Source organism: Xenopus laevis, chromosome 9_10S (genome assembly GCF_017654675.1).
Source record: "Xenopus laevis strain J_2021 chromosome 9_10S, Xenopus_laevis_v10.1, whole genome shotgun sequence".
NCBI classification, from domain to species: domain Eukaryota; kingdom Metazoa; phylum Chordata; class Amphibia; order Anura; family Pipidae; genus Xenopus; species Xenopus laevis.
The window spans coordinates 32,536,634-32,562,190 of NC_054388.1; the positions used below are offsets into that span (position 1 = coordinate 32,536,634).

Below are 25,557 nucleotides of genomic sequence, written 5' to 3' on the forward strand. Positions count from 1 at the left end.
CCCAGGCCTGCAAAAATGTTTGCCACTGGGACTGAACAAGTTTTAACTAGCTTTAACCAGCCGACTACAGCAAAGGCACACGTTATGCACAACCTCTGTAAGTTAAGTTCAGCCGGTGCAGGTGGCTCAGGTTGCAGCTTATTCTCCAGTTGTTGCCAATCCTGCCCCCACTACTCCAAAACGATGCCTTCCTGGAAAGTTGATTATAATCAGGCCGAGTTTTGTGAGGTTTTAAGCCAATGCAAGCTTCAGCTTCACCTACAGCCCAGTCACTACCTGATGATAGAGTGAAAGTGGGTTTTAGTTACAGCTTGCTGCAGGGAAGTCCAGTGAATCACTTTGATGGTTTGGAGTCTGCCATGTCTGCCATATTGATGATTTTAACAGATGGAAATTTTCAGGAAAGGTTTAGCCAAAAATATAAGGCACACCTGATCATTTTGCCAACTTTGTACAACTAAATATAAAAATTGATTTATAGTTGACAGAAAAGTAGATGGAGGAATGTGTCATAGCAGTTAGAAGTGTTCCTTGCATTAGTCAGCCACCCCAGGTTTATTTCGGGCCCTATTTCTGCAGCAGAAAAAACATACACCACAGACAGAATACATTGGGCATTTATTTTGCTGGGGGGGGGAGATCATTATCCTGCTATCTGCCCCGAAAAGCCCAACAATTCTGTTTTAAATGCAAATGCTTCTGGTCAGTTTCCTTATACTATAACCATTAACCCCTTCCATCCCTTTCATTCATTAAATATGTTACTGTAACCATTTCCCTACAGCTAGTTGGGAAATCATAGAGTTGAGGGAATAGCACTTATAGTTTAATGAGCAGCAGGGAACTTCATGTCCTCTGAATTTGTTTGGCACACTAAGCGTCTGACTAGTTCCAAAATCCTCCTTTTATCTGCAGGGGTTGCTAAAGGCTCCCGTCTTCAGTCTGGCCCTGTGTGTTTTGAAATTAAAGATGTGTTACTTTCATGAATGTGTAATAAAGAACACATCCTTTCCTTTCACAAATAATTCTGTGGCACACTTGTGAGTGTCTGGGTAGCTCCCTGCAACTCCTGGCACCCTGTATTATATTTTTATCCTGTTTTACCCAAGGGAAAGGTTCCCCCCAAATAGCTCAAGAGAGAGATCACCTGTTGACTCCAAGTTCACATCACAGATATTTCTTGCAGCAATAGCTTCTTTATTAACATTCAGTAACTTAACAGTTGAAATATCAGCAGTCATTCACTTGAGGTATAACAGAATATCTCTTCCAAGAGATAGAAAGAATATGTACAAATTACCACACACCTGTGCGCAGCTTCCTCCCTGGGAATAATACACTACTTTCTGTGATCCCAATACCAGTGATCCTCGCATTGGGATGTTGTTTTTTGGCACCTTATCCGGTCCTCAACTGAACCACTCAGGTCCCTGTACTAGCAGCTAGGATACCAATGGGTACTCATTTACTTTCTTTGTACTTTGTACGTCTTCTTACTTTCTTTCAGCTCCCCTTCACTCCTAGACGGTCTATGATTGTTGTCACTATCTAGGAATCAACCTTGGCTTAAGCTGTGGACCTGTATTCACCTCCTCGGTGAGGTTCCAGGAAAAAACCCAAGCGCATGGTGCTCTGAACTTTAATACTGGAATACCTATACTGCCTATATACCTACTGGACAGTTCTTAAACTAGGGTCAAAATACTCTTAACCCCAGGAATGGGAAACAACTGACAACTGAGTGAAGTAACAGACCACTTAAAGGAGAACTAAACCCTAAAAATGAATATGACTAAAATGCCATATTTTATATAGTGAACTTATTGCACCAGCCTAAAGTTTCAGCTTCTCAATAGCAGCAATGATCCAGGACTTTAAACTTGTCACAGGGGGTCACCATCTTGGAAAGTGTCTGTGACACTCACATGCTCAGTGGGCTCTGAGCAGCTGTTGAGAAGCTAAGCTTAGGGGTCGTCGCAAATTATCAAATAGAAAATGAGGTTGGCCTGTAATAAAAGCTGATTCTACAGGGCTGATTATTAAATTCTCATGCTATTTGTACTGGTTTCTGTGTTGTCATGTAGTAATTATCTGTATTAATTACTAATCAGCCTTATATTGTGACATTTCTATTCTATGTGTACTGTATATTGTGAGTGGGTCCCTAAGCTCAGTAAGTGACAGCAGCACAGAGCATGTGCAGTGAATCAGCAGAAAAGAAGATGGGGAGCTACTGGGGCATCTTTGGAGACACAGATCTTTACTGCTAAATGGCTGTGGTTGCCTTGGGCTGGTACAGAAGCACAAAACACAATGTACAACATTTCTAACCTAGTTCTTAAGTTAAGCTTTAGTTCTCCTTTAAAGTGTCCAAAATAACATAACAATAAACTGCCTGGGTGAAATGCACTATATTGAGACCACTGTGGTTAAAAGTACAATTGGTGCTAAGTTCCCAGACTGAATCCATACACTATCACTATCCTACCTACTCCCTATCATTATTTTGCAGGCGTTTTTGATCATAAAGGAGGCTGATGCACTTCTTCCTCACCCAGGGGTGTAACTAGATGTTACTCTTCCCCACAGCAAATAATTTAGGGCCCCAAAATATTGGCAAGTTTACCTATTTTACCAAGACATATTGAAATTGGTCAATAAGGACCTTCTACACTCCTGGGCCACCCTACAACTACAGGGTCTGCTTCCTCTATTGTTACCCCCCTGCCCTATTGATCTCCTTCATTGTGCTAAAATTCTGTAATCTAATCTTTCTGAACCTGAACTAAAATAACTTAAAAAGTACATTAGAGAGAATTTAAAGAAATGGATTATCTACCATTCCTCTTCCTTTCTGGGGCTCCTAACTTCATTGTCAAAAATTATAATTGGACCTTGTGCCCCATAATTGATCAGATGAGATTTGATTATGTCACTGTTACAAACAGATACCCTCTTCCACTCATAACAATTACCTGATCAGGAGAGGTGGGCTCCCATCAGCTGCCTGTACAGCAGAATTAGTACTGCATGAAATATTTTCCTTCCATGATACACTTTTGTCAACTTTTAAAAATTCATATTTCTTTGTCCTCTGCCTTTCAGCCTCAAAACAATGGCCAAATCCAGAACTTTAACCAAAAAGTGGAGCATTATTTATGATGCTTTGTGACCTTTCTGCAGGGTGACTGGTTAGATTTTCCACTGGCCGAATTTCATATAATAATTCATATCATGCTTCTTTTCACCAAACTCTTTGTATGCTAATATTGGTTGTCCCTCAACCTGCCCTCAAGCCTTTTATGTTCCTCTCTCCCTTCCTGGAGGAACATTTAATCTCTCTCAAGGATACACAGCACGTTCTTCCCTCTACTCTGAAAGACACTCCGGCGTCTGCTAAAATATTTTTTAAATCAAAGAGAAAGCCTATTCCATCTTTTTTAGTACAGAAGCAGTTGTGGCTTTTTTGAGTTTGGAGTCCTCTCCATGAATTAGAGTCCCAAGTTTACTGGACTCTTCTTTACCGTAGCTAATGTTAATAATGTTACAGGTACCACCACTATGAAAATCCATCCAGTCTTTCTTGTTGCTTTACTCAAACCTCTTACCCAGATTACATTTCCTTATGCCTCTAGTCAGGTGGATAGTGACTTTGTGATTGAAACCATTTTGGACTATTGGTTTCATAGAGGTCAATTACAACACCTTATCTCTTGGAAAGGTTTTGATCCTGAGGAGAGATGCTGTAAACCTGCTAAGAACATTTGTGCTGGCCATCTAGTTGCTGATGCCACTGTTACCATGAAACCAGCTTCTAGGGAATCAGAAGCCTTCTTAAAGGGGTGATGTTTAAAAGCTTAGGAGAGCCATTGCAGGAAGAACAGTTCCTTTAGACTTTCTCCAAACATACAATTGTATATTCTTCAGTGCTCAGAAGTTCAGGATTTGATCTTAATACACTGATTTATACTTTTGATGTAACAGGTATTTTTCATGTGGAAATGTTTCCATTAACATCACCTTTATTAAGATCAGAAAATTAAGTCTTTGTTGAAACTGTTGAAACTGTGTCACAGAGGTTCTGTTGTAATATGCTCCTCAATGGTCACAAAGCTATTTTAGAGGGGGGCGGGTCCTCAACCACATATATTACATTTCCCTTTTGAAAGACAACTTTGAAATAGTTTGCTTCTGGAGCCACCATGGAACAAGGAAGGAAGAAGGAAACACTGGAAGTTTTAGTATCCTTTGCCAAATCTTGTTAAGTAAGCCAGACATTCAATATTGCTCGTTATAGGTCTAGTTTCTTAGTGTGTCTGAAACATAATTATGGCCTACCATCCATTAGTTTTGCATTAATTTTCCCTTAATTATCCTTGAATTGTAGATTTCTTTACTGAATTAAATCCTGGAAATAAATTCAGTAGTCTACACAAAGACATACCATAAAAAGCTCAGCCAATCTATTTGTCACAGTCCAGTAAAAGTTGCTGTTGATCTCAGATATCATCAGTCATTTTGCTTTATATTGGTAAAACATTCAAACCTGTCAATGCCATATTATCGAATATGGAAGCAGAGCTGACCGGCACTCAAAATGGATCCACAGGACCAAAGGAATTCAGTTAAAAAATAATTTTATTTGTAGAAAAATTAACAGTATATTAACATCTCCTTCTACCCTACGCGTTTCGCACTCCTCAAGTCAGAGCCAGAGCCCATCATGTGATACTTAACATGTACTGTTTACCAGGGTCACTTCCTGAACTATAGTATTTAGTAGAATTCAATGTGATGTTGGGGGCTCTTGATGCTGACTTGGACCTGACAATGGTGCCACTTAACCCCTGCTGGCCCTGTGCTGTGAGCACCCTTGTGTCCTAACTAGGAAGTCAATATGGGCCCAGACACTGTTCTTTGGTGCTGGTGCACTGGTGGTCAGTTTGCACTTGATTGGTGCTCCTGTTAAATTGCTGTTATACTTACCCTAATCTTTGGTATTGATCCTAGCCTGTTCTGCCTGCTTATATGTTTTTTTTCCTGACACATTCCTAAACTTGGACTTTTAGACTTTTTAACCACTTGTTTGTTTTGCACTATTATGACTGCAATTGCCTGCCTGTTGACCCTTTCTAAGCCCAAGCCTATCTTCGGGTTTGTCTTATTACCTGACAATTCTGTTTGTTTCTGTTTTTAAGTAGTAGCTTGCTTGTAGCCTTGTTCTGCTTTCTTCTTGATTGTCATTAAACCTTTTAAGGACTAGTGGTTCCTGAAGGTAGAACCAGACCCCTGGTTCTAGCAATACACAAAGTCCACTGGTGTTCCACTGGTGTCTGTCACTCTCTACTCATTCTCTCTTCAAATGCATCAGTGATTTTTGGATATATAACCTCAGTCTTACCTGTATTGTTATATTTGTTAGGACCCCATAACAGATAATTAGCTTAATAATAGAAAAATTTACAAGATTTACCCTGCTATAGTTTTATAAGACTATTCGGAACAGCAAATTGTTGCTCATTGAAATTATTGTGTTTAACTCCCAAAGAGCTATCCTCCTTCATCCTGCCAAACCAAGGTCTGCTAGTGGGACTTAAATGTCATAACCCTAAAATAAAACATAAACCCTCTTTCAAAAGTATATTTGCTCTTGAACTGTTTTGTAATTTCTTTTATTTTTTTCAGATGGCCTTATATAGAGGGCTGGTCTGTTAAGGAGTGGGTGGATAGAATGGTAGCTCCATCTAGCTGTTGGCGTGTCTAGAGCAGTGATCCCCAACCAGTAGCTTGGGGGCAACATGTTGCTCACCAACCCATTGAATGTTGCTCTCAGTTGCCTCAAAGCAGATGCTTTTTTTTGAATGTTAGCCTTGGAGGCAAGTTTTGGTTGCATAAAAGCAAGGTGCACTGCCAACCAGGACCTCCTGTAGTCTTGCAGTCCATATAAAGGCTACTAAGAGTTAATCACAGTCCATAATTGATACCCTCATGAATGTATTGCTCTCCAACTTTTTTTACATTTGAATGTAGCCCATGGGTAAAAAAGGTTGGGAATCACTGGTCTAGGGGGTGGAGAGGTAACCATTGGAGCAGATGGTAAATGCTTCCTTCTTGGTTTATAATGGCCATGACAATTCTTTTGGACTCCCCTCGTGGGGGGTAGGAGGTAAATGGTGCTTCAAGGCTGGTATATGGAATGCCCCCCTAGGGTTAGACTAGCCCTAGAGTAAGAGTCGAGTTTCACGAAAAAATCACTATTTTGATGTCTTTTTTTGACATTCCTATCAATACATTTGTTCTTAGTGTAACCCCCATTGAGTTCATCTTGCTGGGTGATGCATGTCATACATTTACAAAATTATTACTGGTCCTTGCATTAGCCACCTGTTGTGACTTCGCCACAAAAGTAAAATGTGCTGTGAACAGATTGCACTTTGAGTACAGCAATGTACATATTTTGGATCAAAACAAAAGTTTTGAAATATGCGTGCAGAAGGTCATTTATGCCACATTGGAACAACCAACAACAGAGCAGGGGCTTGCAACAATGCTTGTCATCAACATACAATGATAAATTAACATCTTTACCCTCAGTAATATCATAAGCATTCACACTTTAAGACATGTAGCACCTGCCACAAGGTTTCAGCTAACACCTACCTGAAAAAGTTTAATGGAATCATTGCAATTGGATGTTAGTGACCATATTAATCTCAGTGAGTTAAGATGTGTTAGGATCATCCAAGTACAAGAAGGGATGTCAGCTGCAGGAAGATTGCATGCAAGAGAACAGACACAGACCAGGAGTCTTATTTGTTCTGTTCTACCATATTGGTGGACAGACCATTTATTTGTAGGTGGAGTACATACAGAATTAGTTAATGATTTATGCTTTAAGGTGGGTTAGGGTGGTTTCCCACCATAACCAATTAGAGAAGAGTATTTAGGTTTAGAAACAACAAATATGACATGACCGTTCACCTAGTTCTGTCTAATGGTTTTGTTCCTGAATTTGGTTATCATTAACTTAGGGGATGTTTACTAAAGATGATAAGCCTGATGGAAGTTTGGGGACTTTCTACTCATGTCATGCTGACTTAGAATATTATAGAATATTATTCAAGAAAGAGACTTAGCTTAAAGTGGTATACAGCCATGTATTAGATATGATATATGTTATTATAATAATGGCCACCATAACAGATTCTGGGGAATTCCATACCACATAGCTGAACTGAAGATGAGTCATGAAATGTTTCAAAGAATACTTTGCAAGTCTCATTGCTTTAGACTTATTACTCCTACAGACTGCTATGATGTTTTCCAGAGCTCATTAATTCCAAACTGAGGGACTAAAGTCAGGAAAGACTGTGCCATCCCATCTTCACCTTCCATGTCCCCCCCCATACACACAGATAGAAAAACCTTGCTGTTCCTACCTACACCTGTCTAGTTCTTGCTATTGATGTCCAGCGAAATCCATTGCCCAATTGCTAGGCAGTTCTAAGTCTTAGTTTTCTTTACTTCATTTATACAGAAGCTTTTATTAACCAATTAACCAGTAAAACAGTCTGGGTCTAAATTTGGAAAAAGTCATGTGTTCTAATGGACCTTGCTAGGAAGGTTTGTGGGCAAAAATGTTTTAAAGATTTTTAGACAGCTGTTTCTGTGTTTGAGGGCACCATGCCATTAATTGGATTTGTCATCATCTTCTCCTGTAAAAAAAATGTTGTGTGTATTCATTGCTCCACCCTCTGAGATAGACCAGGAACTCCCACAAATCTCCCCTGGGAAATTCACCTAGAGCATGTGTGTGAGAGTTTCAAGTCCATATATATATATATCTATATCATAGCAATTTCTAAAGAAGCACTACAGGTCGAGTTCTGGAGCAAAGGTACTTTAAACTACTCTTTACACTGGTGAAAAAGCCATTTACACAGATATGTTTCTTAGTTGTACTGCAAATCCCAGACCTACAGGGCAGGGTTATCACTCTGCAATATTAGAACTTGACGAGAAGCTCTTATGTGATCCTGTAAACTAATTAAAGCGATGAGCTCTATGCCTTTAGGCAACTGCACTGCTATAATTTGGCATGGCATCTGCACTACAAATCTCAAAATCTTTTATGTGTATTGAGTAGACAATTGAGAATAGCTGCAATAGTTTAAAAAAGGAATATGATGATGTGAGAATAAAGTAATTATTGCGTAATGATCTACCAGTGCAATGACAGCACAATTCTGGAACATGTTGGAACTTACAGAACTTTGCCTGAAGCTGTTTGGTGGAGGAGTACTGTATAATGAAGAATAGAAAATGTTGCTGGTTTACAGTTGTTGGGGGTTAAGTTCATTACTATGGTTACTTGCCATGAAAACAAAGATGCCAAAAATGTAGTTACAGAGAACACTGTTTGTGGGCAAGGTTGTAGCGCAAGGATGCAGTTTAATAAAGTAAATGGAAAAGATATTTCATGGCAATTGTGCAAGGGGCTTGGTATTTAGTCCTTTGGCACTATTGTGATTTTACTGCCACATCATAGGGAAGATCTGTAAACCCGATTGGCAGTGGCAACATATTTTTATCTATTTTCTGGTATTTATATAGCTTCTAACAAACAAGGGAAAGTTGTGCGCACCACAAATTCTTAAAAAACATTAAGCGTGGGTGCAATGAGGTTGTGACCACAAAATTCACTTAGTCCCTTTGTAAACTGTATAATGAAGCAATAGAATTCTTAATGACTCAGATGCAAGTTGAGAGTAGAAACTGGCCACACCGGGGATGACTTTGATGTAGTTGGCCAGCTTAAATATATTGCAACATATGGACAAACAATCCCTGTTTTGTTTAAGAGTAAGTGCACACGCTAAGATTCAGGGAGGTTTAGTCGCCCGTTGACAAATCGCCTCTTCTTCAGGCGACTAATCTCCCCGAAAGCCTTTTGTGGTCACAGCCTCATTGCACCCCGCTTAAAGGGATACTGTCATGGGAAAAAAAAAATTTCAAAACGCATCAGTTAATAGTGCTGCTCCAGAATTCTGCACTGAAATCCATTTCTCAAAAGAGCAAACAGATTTTTTTATATTTAATTTTGAAATCTGACATGGGGCTAGACATTTTGTCAATTTCCCAGCCGCCACTGGTCATGTGACTTGTGCCTGCACTTTAGGAGAGAAATGCTTTCTGGCAGGCTGCTGTTTTTCCTTCTCAATGTAACTGAATGTGTCTCAGTGAGACATGGGTTTTTACTATTGAGTGCTGTTCTTAGATTTACCAGGCAGCTGTTATCTTGTGTTAGGGAGCTACTATCTGGTTACCTTCCCATTGTTCTTTTGTTTGGCTGCTGGGGGGGGGGAAAGGGAGGGGGTGATATCACTCCAACTTGCAGTACAGCAGTAAAGAGTGATTGAAGTTTATCAGAGCACAAGTCACATGACTTGGGGCAGCTGGGAAATTGACAATATGTCTAGCCCCATGTCAGATTTCAAAATTGAATATAAAAAAATCTGTTTGCTCTTTTGAGAAATCGATTTTAGTGCAGAATTCTGCTGGATCAGCACTATTAACTGATTCATTTTGAAAAAAAACTTTTTTTCCCATGACAGTATCCCTTTAATGGTTTAAAAATTAGTGGTGAGCACAACTTTCCCTTGTTTGTTATAATTTATTCAGGAGCAGTGGCCAGCTCCATGTTGTAGCTCCCATCCTCTCCAGCTACAGCCAGATTATCCCAGTGGTGGCCAATAAAAGGGCAACCATGTTTGAGAGCTTTAACCTTGAAAGCAGCAAAAAATTTGCAGATAAAACTTAGTCCATGTGTATAATGTATAATGAAGCAATAGAATTCTTAATGAATCAGATGAAAATTCAGTGTAGGACTGGCCAGATATGGGATGGTTTAAACTAGGGGTCAGCATGGAACACATGTCCCTAGGGCAGGGGTCAGCAACCTTTACTATCAAAAGAGCCATTTTGCCCCCCCCCCCTCTTCCGCTAAAGAAAAATAGTCTGGAGCCGCAAAACATAACACAGCTTATAAACTTCTAAAAGTATTAACCTTTTTTTCATTTTAACTGTTACAACAACAGAATACAACAAACAGAAGTGCAATGTGTATGTGTAGGCCTTCTTTGAAATAAATTAAACACTGAATAGCTCTATTAAATGCTAGTGTTCTCATCTGTTTAATGTGACTACTGTTTCTGAAGCTCCATGCTGATCTTCCCTCTCTTGTCTTGAGTGTGTGACCGCAGTAAGGACCATGATGAATCATCTTGCCTGTCACTCCTGGGATGTCTATACAGCCCTCGCACCTGCTGGCGGCTTCCTGAGTGTGCGACCACTGTAAGCTAACCGCGGTCTCACACTCATGAAGCCGCCAGCAGGTGCGAGGGCTGTATAGATGATGACAAGATTGAGCCGCAGCAAGCAGGATGAAGAGCCGCATGAGGCTCCGGAGCCTTGGATTGCCTACCCTTGCCCTAGGGCATAGTAGCTGACGGGGGGGCACAGTTATGATCAGTATATAGAGAAGTAAGAGAGTGAGTGACAGCTGAGATGGGGAGAGGAATGTTATGTCAGAAGTATTGGAGGAAAAGTAGATGGTCGTGGGGAGTGTTGAGAGTACAGATTAGCTTGTGGGGCATCTGCAAAGAATGGAGTATTACCTTGGGCATTAATACTATTTGGCCTTCCTCTATCCCAGTGGAGCTTACAGGCCCCATCCCATTCACACAATGGTCAATTTTATTAAGAGCCAACACAACTGCACTCTTTGTGGGACATTCACTAAGAATCGTTGTTGCGCCAGCGTCCGTTTCCCCACGCTTCGCTGCACTTCACCAGTCGTATTTTTGCCAGCGCTACGCAAATTCACTAAAATCCAAAGTTGCACTCAGGGGAAGCTTAAGGTTGCGAAGTTGCACTAGCGTTAATTCGCAAAGCAAAGTTACGCTAGCGATGGTTAATTTGCATACGGCGCCAAATTGAAGTTACAATGGAGATATATATAGCATCACTACACAAGCCTGGGAAACCTTCAAAACAGCAAATAAAATTTTTATTTTGCCCTACACATGTGCCCACTGTATAGTTAAGGTGCCATGAGTTAGGAAATGTAGGGGGGAAGGAGGGGAGCCCCAAAAAATGTTTCAATCTTTTTCAGTCTATCACCCATAAAAAATAAAAAAACGCCAGCGTTTTTTGGGACTTAGAAAATTTTTTAACTGTTTTTAAAGCAATCCCTATCTACTCTATTGCACTTCGCCTGGTCTGAGGTGGCGAAGGAAGTCTGGCGTAAAAGGTAGCGTTCAGAATCATTCGCGTGTCAGTGAATTTGCGTAAGTCCGTTGCGCAAATTCGCCAGTAAGTAACAGTAATGAATTTGCCCCTTTGCCCTAGCGTTGCACCCCTCAGGTCCGGTAAGGGGAGTGAGCAGCTCTTGAACATCCATGAACCTGCATGTTGGTTTTTGGAACGTTGGAGGAAACCAGAGAAACCTGGAGGAAACCTATGCAGACACGGGGAGAACTTACATATTAAAGTTCTTTCTCATAAATGGTAAAGCATTTTTTAATAATAATATCAGGCAGCTGTATTTTCCAAATGGTTGCTCATTGGTTACAATAGCTGGATGCAGCATTGTTGTTCTGGGGTTTTAATCATGACCAAGGAGTATATGCACCTTTGTTTTTCTTATGGGCTCCCACACTTGCCAGAAGTTTAACTGGCCATTCTGGTAGGCTAACTGGTTGCTGATTAATTTGGCCATAGTGTGCTCCTACGTGTGCATGTGTGTGTGCTTGCGTGTGAATTAGCAGGGATGAATGACTTCCCTGCAAAATAAAGCTATATGCAGCTGTCATATAAAGCATTTAGCAACACAAAATTGTCATAAAATCATGTCTACAACTGCTGTAAAAGTTGCTGATTAATTCGGCCATAGTGTGAACGTATGTGCTTGAGGGTGAAATTAGCTCCAGAGGGGCAGGGATGAATGTGAATCATTGATGTCTCCGCAAAGCACTCTAATATAAGAATGTAACAACAACAAAAGCTTTACATGTGAAATGGTTTATGTGAAAATCTTGAATCGTACCTATACTACTACCTATACGTACCTATTGTACTGTAAATACAGTACTGTAATACTGTAAAAGTATTGTGGGTGGGTATTACTTTCTGAACTACTCCCTGTCCTAACATGCACACATGGAAATGGCAAATGAATGACAATGAAAAGTGAAAACATGATAAATTCTCCATCAGACAATTGTGGACATTACAAATATGTATAGCTCTGAGCTATGATTGATGTAGCATCTTTCAAGCATGTATGCTTACTTTGTATTTATCTGGAAGCACCCACTAAAATATTTTGCACCCCTTGGGAATAACTTATTAAAGGGGTGGTTCACCTTCAAGTTAACTTTTAGTTTGTTATAGAATGGACAATTCTAAGCAACTTTCCATTGGTCAATCAAACGATTAAATCCTTCGAATCGAATGATTCGAAGGATTTTAATCCAACGATCGAAGGATTTTCCTTCGACCAAATAAAGTTAGGCAAGCCTATGGGGACCTTCCCCATAGGCTAACATTGAGCTCAGTAGCTTTTAGGTGGCAAACTAGGGGGTCGAAGTTTTTTCTTAAAGAGACAGTACTTCGACTATCGAATGGTCGAATAGTCGACCGATTTTTAGTTCGAGTCATTTGATTCGAAATCGTAGTCGAAGTAGCCCATTCGATGGTCGAAGTAGCCAAAAAAACACTTCGAAATTTTAAGTTTTTTTTCTTCTATTCCTTCACTCGAACTTAATGAATGGGCCCCTTATTGTTATTGCTATTGCTACTATTTATTACACATTTTTCTATTCCGACCCTCGTCTATTCATATTCTCATTTAAATGAATGCATGGTTGCTCGGGGAATTTGGACTCTAGCGATCAGTTTGTTGACATTGCAAAGTAGAAAGCTGTAGAATAAAAAGCTAAATAATAAAAAATGAAAACCAATTGCAAATTGTCTCAGAATATCATTCTCTATGTCTTACTCAAAGTTAATTCAAAGGTAAACAACCCCTTTAAGTTTGAATAACCCATATGGCAGTACTTTACTGATACACATGATCAGGTGAAAATCCCATTTTAGGTTGTGGGATATATAGAAATCAACAACCACCAAACGATCACACTATGGGGCACATTTACTAAGCTCGAGTGAAGGATTCGAAGTAAAAACCTTTGAATTTCGAAGTATTTTTTTAGGTACTTCGACCATCGAATAGGCTACTACGACCTTCGACTTCGATTTGAATGATTTAAGCTAAAAATCGTTTGACTATTCGACCATTCGATAGTCAAAGTACTGTCTCTTTAAAAAAAAACTTTGACTACATACTTCGGTAGTTTAAACCTACCGAGGTACAATGTTAGCCTATGGCTGATCGAAGGAATATTCGTTGATTGATGGATTTGATATTCGAATTCGTAGGATTTTTTTCTTGTAGGGTCGAATTCGAGGGTTTATTAACCCTTGATATTCGACCCTTAGTAAATGTGTCCCTATGACTATCACTGTCTTCCCATTAACAAGAAAGCATTCCCATGATTAAAAAAGCTCCGAAGTCAGCAAACAAGTTATAAACTCAGAAACCAGGTTATGACGACTCCTTTTGCTCCACCTTGTTTTGTTTTATACATTTTTTTAACAGCCGTAATGAAGCTGAGAGGCACCTAGAAATCTGCTTGAGGAAAGCCATAAAGTAAAGGAACAAACAAGACACAGAGGGAATAAAGGCAGCAGCACCAGAGAAAGCATAAGGTACGAGGCAGAGAAGCAGAGGAAGCAAGGACGGGAGGAAGAGGAGTCAAGGATATAGGCAGAACAAACAGCTGAGACAAGTAGAGAGAGCAGAAGAAAGCAGGACACAATGACTGCAGGTTTGTATTGAACTGTATGCAGAAATGAGAAACAATAACAATAATACAGTCTCCTGTGCTAAACATGTTACAATAGAGCATGTTATACTGTATCTCTGACAGACAGGTGGACAGCTTTAGAGTGTGTTCTATATGAAAGCTGTATTTAACTCAGTGGAACACACTCATCAAGAAATAAAGTTGGTAATTGTGCCTATGTATATGGTGTTTAATATAGTAACTTTAGGGGGAAACTAACAAAATCTAATTTAAAAAAATAAAATAAATATATATATATATATTTATATATATATATATATATATATATATATATATATATATATATATATATATATATATATATATATATAAATAAGAATAATTTCTTTTTTTAATTTCAAGAATTGCGTTTGTGCAATGGCAATGGGGTAAGGCACGAGAAATAAATACTTATTCGGCACTTAGCCAGACCCATTTTCCTAATGAAACAAAATGATGTGCCATATATCACATGGACAATATTACAATAATATAGTCAGCTCCATCTGTGGCTGAAACAGAAATGCAATAAAACATAAGAAATCAAATGTGCTTGATTTATACGACTGTGAAAGACAGAATAAATAAATAAGATAAAATATGGGAAAACGGGGAAACATGCAAAATGTTTAGATATTAAGAACTATGTTAACAATATGTTAACTCTGCATATATCTGCGTGAGATCCACTTGTACATCATTGTCTCTTGGTTCAGTTGTCATTGTGTGACAAGAGGCTGACATTGGTTAACTATGCACTGTGGGTCCTGACTGTGACCTGTGGCTGCAGCAGACTGACCTACTTATTTATACAATAAATCTTGGTGCAGGAGTAGAGAAAAGTGAGTTCCACTGCAACTTAAGGGTTTCAGTCAATACTTGCCATTTTAAATAATGAACTTGTGCATTTCCTTAGACAACTCAGTTATCAAATAGCACATGAAACCAGTGTCATTTTCATTGCTTTTATTTTCTATAAACCTAAACATGTAAATGTCCAGAATACAGACTTAAGGTATTACAAATTGCAACTTCTGTTCAAAATTTCTGTAGGCCACCTTAAGTCATGCCTTATGATCTACCCATGAGTCTAAACCGATGTAAATGAACAATTGGAAGTACTGGCTGTGGTTGTATTCCTTTTTCTAATAATTACTTGGGAGTGAGCAAAAGACCAATAGTGAGTGCAGGTCAGACTTATCTATCTCTGAAACAGTACTTCAACTACTGAGAAAGAGACTACCATACTTACTACTTACTACCATGTTTTGTAAAGAGAAGTGCCACAAATAATATTCCAGCTTTTCAAATGGGAGAGAATGCATAGCACCTGCACATTCATGAACCTGTTGCAGCAGATCAGGCAAAGAAAAGTACATATATATATAAGAGTAGAACAGAGTACAACAGAGAGAATTAGAATACAGTGGAGTACAATAAGGCAGAGAAGAGTGCAGAAGATTAGAGGACAGTAGTTAAAGGAGAACTAAAGCCTAACTAAAGAAGTGGGTGGAAATGTTGTACATTATGTTTTGTGCTTCTGTACCAGCCCAAGGCAACCACAGCCCTTTAGTAGTAATGATTTGTGTCTCCAAAGATGCCCCAGTAGCTCCCCATCTTCTTTTATGCTCTGTGCTGCTGTCACTTACTGAGCTTAGGGACCCACTCTTACTGTACACATAGAATAGAAATGTCACAATATAAGTCTGATTAGTAATTAATACAGATAATTACTACTTGGCAACACAGAAACCAGTGCAATTGGCATCAGAATTTAATAATCAGCCCTGTAGCATCAGCTTATATTACAGGCAAACCTCATTTTCTGTTTGATAATTTATGACGACCCCTAAGCTTAGCTTCTCAACAGCTGCTCAGAGCCCACTGAGCAGGTGAGTGTCGCAGACACTTTCCACTGTGACAAGTCTAAAGTCCTGGATCATTGCTGCTATTGACAAACTGAAACTTTAGGCTGGTGCAATAAGTTCATTATATAAAATATGGCATTTTAAGCATTATTCAATTTTAGGGTTTAGTTCTCCTTTAAGCTAAGAGTCAAGTAGGAAGAGTACAACAATACTATGTCCCACATTACTTTAAATAAAACAGAGACGAGTCCTTGGAGGAGCAAATTAGCAGTGTAAAACAGCTTCTGACCTCCCAAATACTAAAAACAACAATGATCTAGTAATGTATGCGTTGGACCTATTGCTACAACAACGTGCTGCATGGGGGTTTGCTGCATGGGTTCCCAGGAAGACCTGTTTGTCACTAAATGCATAAAACAAATGATCTGATACGATGTCGAATCTTGATCCAACAATAACCATGACTGACTCTATTTTGGTTTTTCTTGCAAAGTCCCAGAGATTGCTTTCTCCGATTTTCAAATTAAAAGAAATAATACAGCCCACCATACGAATGAAACGGGAGACAGTCGTCTCTTTGTTAGAAGAGGACAACCATTCTTTATTACCGTTCACTTTAAAGCAAGGGGCTTTCAACCAGGACAGGACAATGTCATCTTCCTTGTGGAAACAGGCAAGTTACTCAAATTATATTTACAGGGAATCAATCAATACACCTATTAAGTCTTGAAATTGTATCAAGTAAAATAAAAATATGCCATAAATATGGTTACTGCTTATTCATTCTCATATTTCCTTTATAAAATAAAGTAAAATGTCTGGACAATATTGTCAATGGCACAAGCAGTATTTAATAGCTCCCACTCTGTACATGGGGAGGCAAATTTATCAATATCCGAACTTCGAATTCATGTGAGTTTTTTTTAACTCACATGATTCGATTTTACTCGAAATTCGAACAGTCGATTATTTATCTTGAAATCGGACGAATTTTACTGAGTCGAAAACTCGATTTGGATTCGATCAAACTCGATTCCAGTTTTTTCTCTGAAAAAAACTTGAATGTCAGGAAGGCTGCAAACATCTCCAAATTGCACACTGGACCTCTGCCATTAACTTATACAGGTATAGTATCCCTGATCCGGAAACCCTATATCCAGAAAGCTCTGAATTACGGAATGGCTGTCTCCCATAGATTCCATTTTATCCAAATAATCCAAATTTTTAAAAATGATTTCCTTTTTCTCTGTAATAATAAAACAGTAGCTTGCACTTGATCCAAACTAAGATATAATTATTAATTAATCCTTATTGGAAGCAAAACCAGCCTATTGGCTTTATTTAATGTTTAAATGAATTTCTAGTAGACTTAAGGCATGAAGATCCAAATTACGGAGAGATCCATTATCCGGAAAACCCCAGGTCCCGAGCATTCTGGATAAGAGGTCCCATACCTGTACAGCAATCCGGAAGGTTTTAGGTGGCGAATAGTCGAATTTGAATTCTAAGGGCCAGATTATGATAAATCTCGAAAATCTAATTACATTTTTTGTAATTCCCTAGTCGAATTTGACAGTTTTGACCATAAAAACGAAAATGCAAATTTTCAATTCGACCCTTAATAAATTTGCCCCGTGGTATCTTCTTCTGTATTGCCTATATAAATAGCATACCCGAGTCAAGAATTACACATTGTCCCTAAGGTCATCTTTAGTTATAATTGTCACTTGTTCATGTGATTCATTGAAACTTGTCTTCTCGCCATTTCAAAGGGTCAGGCCACTCTGATTTCAAGCTCATTTGCAGGAAACCCCTCTATATATAGTGTAACCAATTAGTGATGGGCGAGTAAATTTGGCAGGTGCAAATTCATGACGAATTTCCATGTTTTGCCACCGGCGAATAAATTCACAAAGTTCTGCCGCATTCGAAAATTTATGGCGCAAGTCAGAATAGTCGCACGCATAAAAATTGTTACGCGTCAAAATTATTCGGACGCCCATTGACTTCAATGTGTTTTGCAAATTTTTCGCCAAAGCGAAACGGGACAAATTCACCCATCACTATAATCCGTGATCTTTAATACTTACCTGTGGGTGGCTCTCTTTCCACTTTTCAAGCAAGAGCAAGTTTGATTGTGTCTTTATTTGCCGTGGGTTTGTAATGCCAGTGTAGAAGAGTACAAGCTTCTAACAGCAGCTACCAGGGCTGGAACTAGGGGTAGGTAGATGAGGCACATGCCTATGCCATGGGGGGGGCACCTCTTCTACACCAAGTTCCAGCCATTTTGCTACACTGTCACATCAGCGAGCAGGCAACTGGGGGGAAGAGGGTCTGGTTTGTAAGTGGACAGAGTGGGAATTTTCTAACATTCTGTCAATGCTTTTTCAATGAAAAGGTCCTTGGCCTGATGAATCTGCTGGGACAAAGGCCATATTCCCTTTATCAAAGGCTTTAAACAAAACAATGTGGAGTGCTGCACTGGAGAACAATGGATCTAACTCTACAGTCCTCATTATACATTCACCCCATACCGCTATTATTGGACAATATCAACTAAAGATGCAAATTAGCAGCGGGACCAAAACCACCAACTACAATCTGGGGACATTTATGTTACTCTTCAACCCTTGGTGTGCAGGTAATAGCTTGTATAGTTTAACTATTTTTATAAACATCCCATTTTATTGACTCTGCAGCAGGTCTGAGGAAAACCGCAGACAGACTGTTTTTCATTAAAGATCAGGTATGGTTAAAATTTTGTGAAAAACAAGCATTGTTGTGGAGCAGACAGCGGTTGTAATTGTTGGTTGAGATAAATGGAATTTGCATGTTATTGTATTATATTTGTTTGGAATTAAACACACAGCTTCATTTTCCAACGTATCTCTCTGCTCATGACAAGTGATGCATGCAGATAATGTGTTCAAGCATTCTTTACAATTTCTACATAACACGCACTATTTACATATTACTCTCATCACACCTACTCTTTGTTTATTCAAGATAGTTTAAATACCAACTGGGGCATAGAATTTTGCACAATGACTTACCCAAAAGTGTAACTGGTTTAACAACAAAATACACATTTTTCAGGCAGAGAGTTCCAGACTGGAAATATAAAGCTATGTTCTTTGTTCATGGTTGCCACTTACTAATGATACAACATAATGGTAAACAAACGCACAATCTGCAAGTAACTTTTTAGTTAATGCTGACAGATCCCCGATATTCATTTTTGGCAATGTCAGTCCACGTTTAAAGACCTTACCCATGGTGTACTGAAAGGTTTAATCCTTTTCCCACCCCACTGCCCCCTGGAACCTGTGTCAAACTGTAACACTGATTCTTCTCCTATCATCATCATAATGGACTTAGTCAGTTTTTTTTGCACCAATCCCAGATGCAGATGGCCAACACTAACAGATCCAGAGAGTCAATAGTTTATTGGCAGGCCCAGACTGACTGTAGATTCTAGCAAATGCCAGAGGGGCTTCAGCAAGATGCCATACAAATTCACTATTTATTGGGCCTTTTGGGGGCTCTTTGGGCCTCAATGTACCTAAAATTTTAGGACCTACTTTGTATTTTAGGCTGCGCTGCTTATTGGGGTTTATTGGGGTGCCCACTGTATGCTCTGATCATTAGATATAAGGGTAAATTGTAGGGGTGGGTATGTAGATATCCCCTCCTGCCCCCTAACTTGCAGCCATACCGATACATAGTTTAGGAAGTCACAGTGAATGCTAGCAACAACAGGTCAAAGCCAATATGCACCCTCTTTCACTATGGAGCAGAAGTGCTCTCGTGCTTTCCCTTAGTCAGAAATGGTCCCTATAGGGTTAATGCACCTTTTTTACTTAAGCTCAACCAACGGTGTAACAACATGGCACCAGGCACCCCTCAAAAATATCTTCAGAGGGCGTCTACAGCAACCTACCCACTGCCCCCTACCCAACCTTCTCTGAGCACTGCAGTAGGCACATTCATTTTCAGAGAAAAGAGTGTCGATATAGGAACCGGGTCCGGGCTCCCTGTCCCCATGGGTCTGCTTTTTTGAAAAAGGGGGTATATTTTTCCTTTAATAATTATTATATTAAGTAATAATAGGTTTTTAGAATAGGTATTAAGTAATAAAATGGGACAGTGACACCTGCACTGTGCTGTACTATTGTAAAAGATCTGAAAAGAGATAATGATACATCCATGGCACCTTTTTATTTTATAATTGAAACAAAATAGGAGGAAGTGGATTATAGGTCTCCAAATCAACAGATCTCTGGCCATGTTAGCCCTGTGCAAGGGAGGCCGAATCCTATTCTCTGCTGACATGATGGAGTCTGTGACTTAAAATCTTTGTAGAGAATCTGTGCCACCTGCTATGAAAAAGGGGACTTCAATTCCCAGAACCCATTATTTCACAATAACACAAGGTGGGGTAGGAGTTAAATGACTCTGCCAGCCTAAGACAAGTTGGGGAAATGGCCCTTGTATGTCAGAGGCAGACCATCATGGCTTTCTCTCAATTTGAGGAGGAATTTGAGGTTGACTACACACAAAATGTGCTTTTTCTCTTTCTTTCTACCACCCTTTTTAAAATAATCTCATTTGCTGATGAAAACAGAATTCCTAGGTAATAAAACGATTTTTCACTACAATTACTTGATTCATCTGTCCACAAAAAGTTTAATACAGAAACTCTCTTGTCTCGGCTTGACAGATGATGACGTATTCATGGCAAATGAAACCGACAGGCAGGAATATATCATGAACGACTACGGATTTGTTTATCAAGGAAACCATAACTGGATATCCCCCTGCCCTTGGAATTTTGGACAGGTTGGTCTATTTAAAGGAAATAAGGAACCCCCCATTGTAAAATATAAAAATATCATACACAATAGCCATGAGAAATTATTATCCTTGCTTATAGTCTGTGCTTCGTGATGAAATTTGTGTGACTCACTGAAACGTGAGTATTATGTTAAATAATGAACCTTCTGTAAAATATGAAGATATTTAAATTAAAACCGCACGCAATCAAAAGACCGCACTCCAAGGACTTTGTTCATGAAAAAACATAAAGCTCCTTTACTTGGGCCGTCATCACGATGTGATATATATTAAATAAATATCCCATGAGCTGCAAGGTGACATTTACGGGCAGATTTATCAACGGTCGAATTTCGAAGTGAAATATACTTCGAAATTCGACCATCGAATGGCTATACTTCAACTTCGAATATCGTAGTCAAAGTTTTTTTACCGAATTTGACCGTTTTGTGGTCAAAATAAAATCGCTCGATCGAACGATTCGAACGATTTCAGAGATCGATTGAATTATTTTACTTCGAATACAAAAAAAGTAGAAAAATGCGTTAGAAGGTCCCCAGAGGCTAACATGGCACTTCGGCAGGTTTAATTTGACGAAGTATTGAAGAAAACGTTTTTTTTAAAGAGCAGTACTTCGATTATCGAATGGTTGAATATTCAAACTGTTTTTACTTCGAAACGAATTCGAAGTAAATTCTATTCGATGGTCGAAGTATCCAAAAAAATTACTTTGAATTTCGAATTTTTTTACTTTGAAAATTCCCTCAAATTCCCTTGATAAATCTGCCCCTTAATATACTTTTACTATACTACAGGGTATATTATTTTTTATAATGTACAGTGGTTTATAATGTGATGGCCAAATATGAATGCCATATTTAGTGGTGTCTGAGATCAGTATGCAGTTTTAGTTTTACATTGCTAGCCAGGCTACAGCTCAAAAGTGCAAAATAAAGACTGTCTGTGCACTTCCTGTGTTCCTTTAACCACATTGGGTTGCTAATTCCCACTTAAGCCTAAAATATAGTATTAACATTCGAAAATACAAATATATTAGAAACCACAAACAAAATAGAAATTAAATTGCAGAAGCGCTCAGAGAAACTGAGTAAGTTTGTGTTCATTTATTTTTTGGGTTAAGACCCCCTTTATAAAATAGAAGCCATGTTTTATGCAGACTTTCACATATACTCCAAATGGTTTATTGCCAACGTCCCTATTTTCCCAGAAGAGGCTTCAAGTCAGTTTGAAGATGTAAAAATGATGACGATGATGATGTAGTAAAAATATAAAACCTGCTCAATTCAGATTTGGTTTCTGTGTTTGTCAATGATAAACTTCTTTGAGCATACACTTTAACAAATCAAGAGGGTTTAATGGCAAATGTATTATCATAAAATATACAGCATACCAACATAAAGGCAAGCCCATAAATGTGAACTAGCATCTATCAAATTTTTCTTGGAAAACATCTCTCAGACCAGTGATTCGGCCCAACAGTCTCATTCTCCCCCAGATGTAACTTGGATAGACCAATTCATTCATAGAGGAGAAATAAATCTTTAAGAAGAATATGAAGAGAAATAAAGAAAAATACCAAATAAGGCTAATTGAAGAAGAAAGGCCAACCATAAGCAACACTATTTACTGTTTTACAAACATTTCCCCAAAATTTCACATTAATGAATGATTTTTTTTTCTTTTAGTTTGAGGATGACATTGTGGATATCAGTCTAAAGATTCTAGACAAGAATTTAAACTACATTCAAGATGCTTTTAAAGATTTAGCATGTAGGAATAACCCTGTATATATCAGCAGAGTAATCTGTGCTATGGTAAGTATTCTTTCTGTTAAAGTGGAAAAATTTTTATCAAAGCTAAAAAGCTACAGAGCTAACTGTGCTCCCAGTTTGCGGAAGTGAAGTCACACCCCCAGAAAATTGCTGGCTGGAGCGCCCCTACCTATAATTTCTCTTTGCTTGACTCAAGTTCAACTGAAAAAATCTGGAAAAGGAGGTATTTTTTCATTTGATATTTCATTCTATAGAAAAACAAAATTATGTTACCGATAGGGCGTTATAAGTCAGATTTTTTTCTGGTCGGATTTTTAAAGGGGGAAACAATTTTTCATAGGAAAAAAAACCTCACATTTTTCATGATTTATTAAACCCCTAGGCTGCTAAAAAATCGTAATTTGGAAATTTTTCACTAATTTTATTGAGTCTTTTCCCGCTCCAGATTTTTTTATAAATACTGTAGAAATGTGGATGGGAGTTTGGTCCAAATAATGAAAAATGTTAGGATTTTAGTAAATAACTTCCTAAATGTTGAATGGCAACCACACATACTAAAATACTAAGCAGGGACGTGAAAACATCTACATCAATGAAACCTGAGTTATATAGCAATTCTCTTCTTAAAATCTAGTTACGTGTGTCACTGGATTAAGACTAACAAGGCCAAAGTTTACCCTGATCAAATCATTCCCAGCACCCAATCAGCAATTAGCTTTAAACTGGTCTGTTTCTGTTACAACTGCAAACTTTGCCTCTGTTATTTGCTTCTTTAGGAATTTCTATTTTTCTTAAAATAAGGACTTGACTTCATTGTGATTACTAAACAACCTGGCAATATTCTTTCTACACAAAATTCTTTCTGCCTTTATACACCAATAAAAGATGAAAAAAAGATTTTTCCTTTCCGTTTCCACGTGTCTGTTTTGCCCCGAACATCACTAACTGAGGCTGGAATGCTTTCCCTAACAGTTTTAACTTCTGCTTATTATGGGCACAGTAAGTGGAATAATAATATGCATATTTAATTGCCCACATCCACTTGTAATAAATTTCATTTCACTTAAAAGTGCTACCAACTTCCTAAAGCAGAATTATTTTAGCATCTTTATGTATGTACTGTATCTGGGTATAAAGGAAATAACAAACAAACAAGGGATTATCTAATAATAAGTGCAATACTTAGTCCTTAGCAAATAAAAAGCATTTACTCTTTACTGTTGCTTGACTTGGGCACCCATCTCTGTTGACCAAAGCTGTGCCTTTCCTTGTCCTTTAAGTTTTGGGTGCCCTGGAGTCATCTGAGTGTTAAAAATGCAATTGATTGGAATGGTGGGGATATCCCTTCCAGGGAGTATTTCTCCTTACTCCTAATTTGACACCATTGCTGAAATCATCGGGCAGAATCCATAGCAAACTTAAAAGTGGTAATATTTACTAAACTAACTGTAGGCCTTACAGATTCTTAATATCTTGTGATATTATGTTTTTCCAAGTACTCCAAGCCATTCTTAAAGGCATTAACAGAATCTGCCTACACAACATCACCTAGCAGGGAATTCCACCACCTCATTGTCCTCACCTTGAAGAACCATTTTCTCTGCTTCATAATGAAAATTCAGTTCCTCAATTCCAAAGGAGGGCCTCTCGTTCTCTTATCTTTTCTATGTAAAAAAGATCTCAGACTATCTGTCTATAATGTCCTCTAATGTATTTATAAAGTGTAATCATGTCCCCTTTCAGGTCTTTTCTCCAAAGAAAACAACTCCTAGTTGAAATCCTCCATTGCTTTTATCAGTTTAGTTGAAATTCTCTGCAGCCTAAAACTGCACTACATATTGAAGAAGAGAATCTTTTAAGAAGCAAACTGAATAGGCATTACTGTACTTTATAAAATACTGTTTTCAGGCAATAGTATAAACAATTCACAGATACTGTGTCTTTAATCCCTCACTGTGATGTTCTCAAAGGAATGCATGTGGTGCTCAGATGTAGATCGCTCTGTGCAGTCAACTGATTCAACAGTGCATGTGCAGCTAACAGATTTATAATGGCTCCTGGCATATGGAATAAAATGCTCACTGTGTTCTCAGTTTAAAGGCATGTAGCCAATATACTGATCACTTATTATGATAATTAACATGTATTTTTAGAGCGCCAACATATTGCGCAGCGCTCTGGAATATCTTCTTATACAGAGATATGGGATAACGTTGACATAGTTGGTCAGCATAAATATATTGCAATATATGGACAAACAATCCCTGTTTTGTTTAAAGGGTAAGGCATTTTTTAGTAGCAGTATGCACAAAATGTCTCTGTCTTAAATATATTGATAATGGGTTGAGTGCAGAGGAACACTTGTATTTGCTTATACAGAGAAGTCACATGAATTACATACATATAACATACAGAATTACATACATAACAACCATAAAAGCTGAGGAAAGCCCTGTGCAAAACAGTTTATAATATAAAGGGAAAGGGAATAAGACACAAGGGGGGTCATTTATAAACTTCGCGCAGGGCAGATTTATTCGCAAAGTGAATACAATTGCCCTGTGCATGTTATATTTATAAAGCGGAATAAGCGGGTGCAAACAGAATTACGAATTTTTTTTCACAATGCGAATGTCTATAGCAGCTTTTTAAATATGTCACAATTCGCAAATTGCGAATATTTATGAGCTCACTCTGCGACTCAGTTACGCCACAACTTTGGTGGCGGATAAAATATTTGCAAAACAGTTTTGCAAACTGCGAATTTAAGTTACTGTCAATGCTATTTTTGCGCACAACAATCTCGCACATTGGATGTGCTGGCGCAAACTCCCGTCTCATTTTCGCGCAATTTGCAAAAATGTATTCGCACTGCGAATTCGCAAAAAATGGAAAGACGGGCAGAACAGTGCAATATATTAACGTTCAACATGCGCAATACAACCATTTGTGAAAAATATGCACTGCGCAAACTTTATAAATGACCCCCAGGGTGTGAAAGTGGGCAAAATCAGAAATAAGAAGGTGAGAGATGTAGCATATGGTATTGCATTTGGTAGTTAAACAGAATGAGGGTAGGCTTCTCTAAATAATTGT

The 25,557-nt window shown here is 38.4% G+C and overlaps 1 protein-coding gene across 3 annotated transcripts in view; it reads left to right on the forward strand.

Moving 5' to 3' along the window:
- Positions 1–7,803: 7,803 nt before the first annotated feature.
- The window catches only part of tgm5.S (transglutaminase 5 S homeolog), a 30,788-nt gene continuing 13,034 nt past the window's right edge, over positions 7,804–25,557 (forward strand). For 2 of the 3 annotated variants that reach the window (XR_005964545.1, XM_041578279.1), the window contains exons 1-6: positions 7,804–7,897; positions 13,721–13,949; positions 16,329–16,508; positions 18,234–18,476; positions 20,556–20,674; positions 22,375–22,503. Coding sequence is in view for 2 of the 3 variants with exons in the window: in XM_041578279.1 (XP_041434213.1) it covers positions 13,940–13,949; positions 16,329–16,508; positions 18,234–18,476; positions 20,556–20,674; positions 22,375–22,503 (681 nt within the window). In the remaining variant the exon portion in view is untranslated. The remainder of the gene's footprint in view (positions 7,898–13,720; positions 13,950–16,328; positions 16,509–18,233; positions 18,477–20,555; positions 20,675–22,374; positions 22,504–25,557) is intronic. The other variant, XM_018237713.2, reaches the window with a different exon arrangement.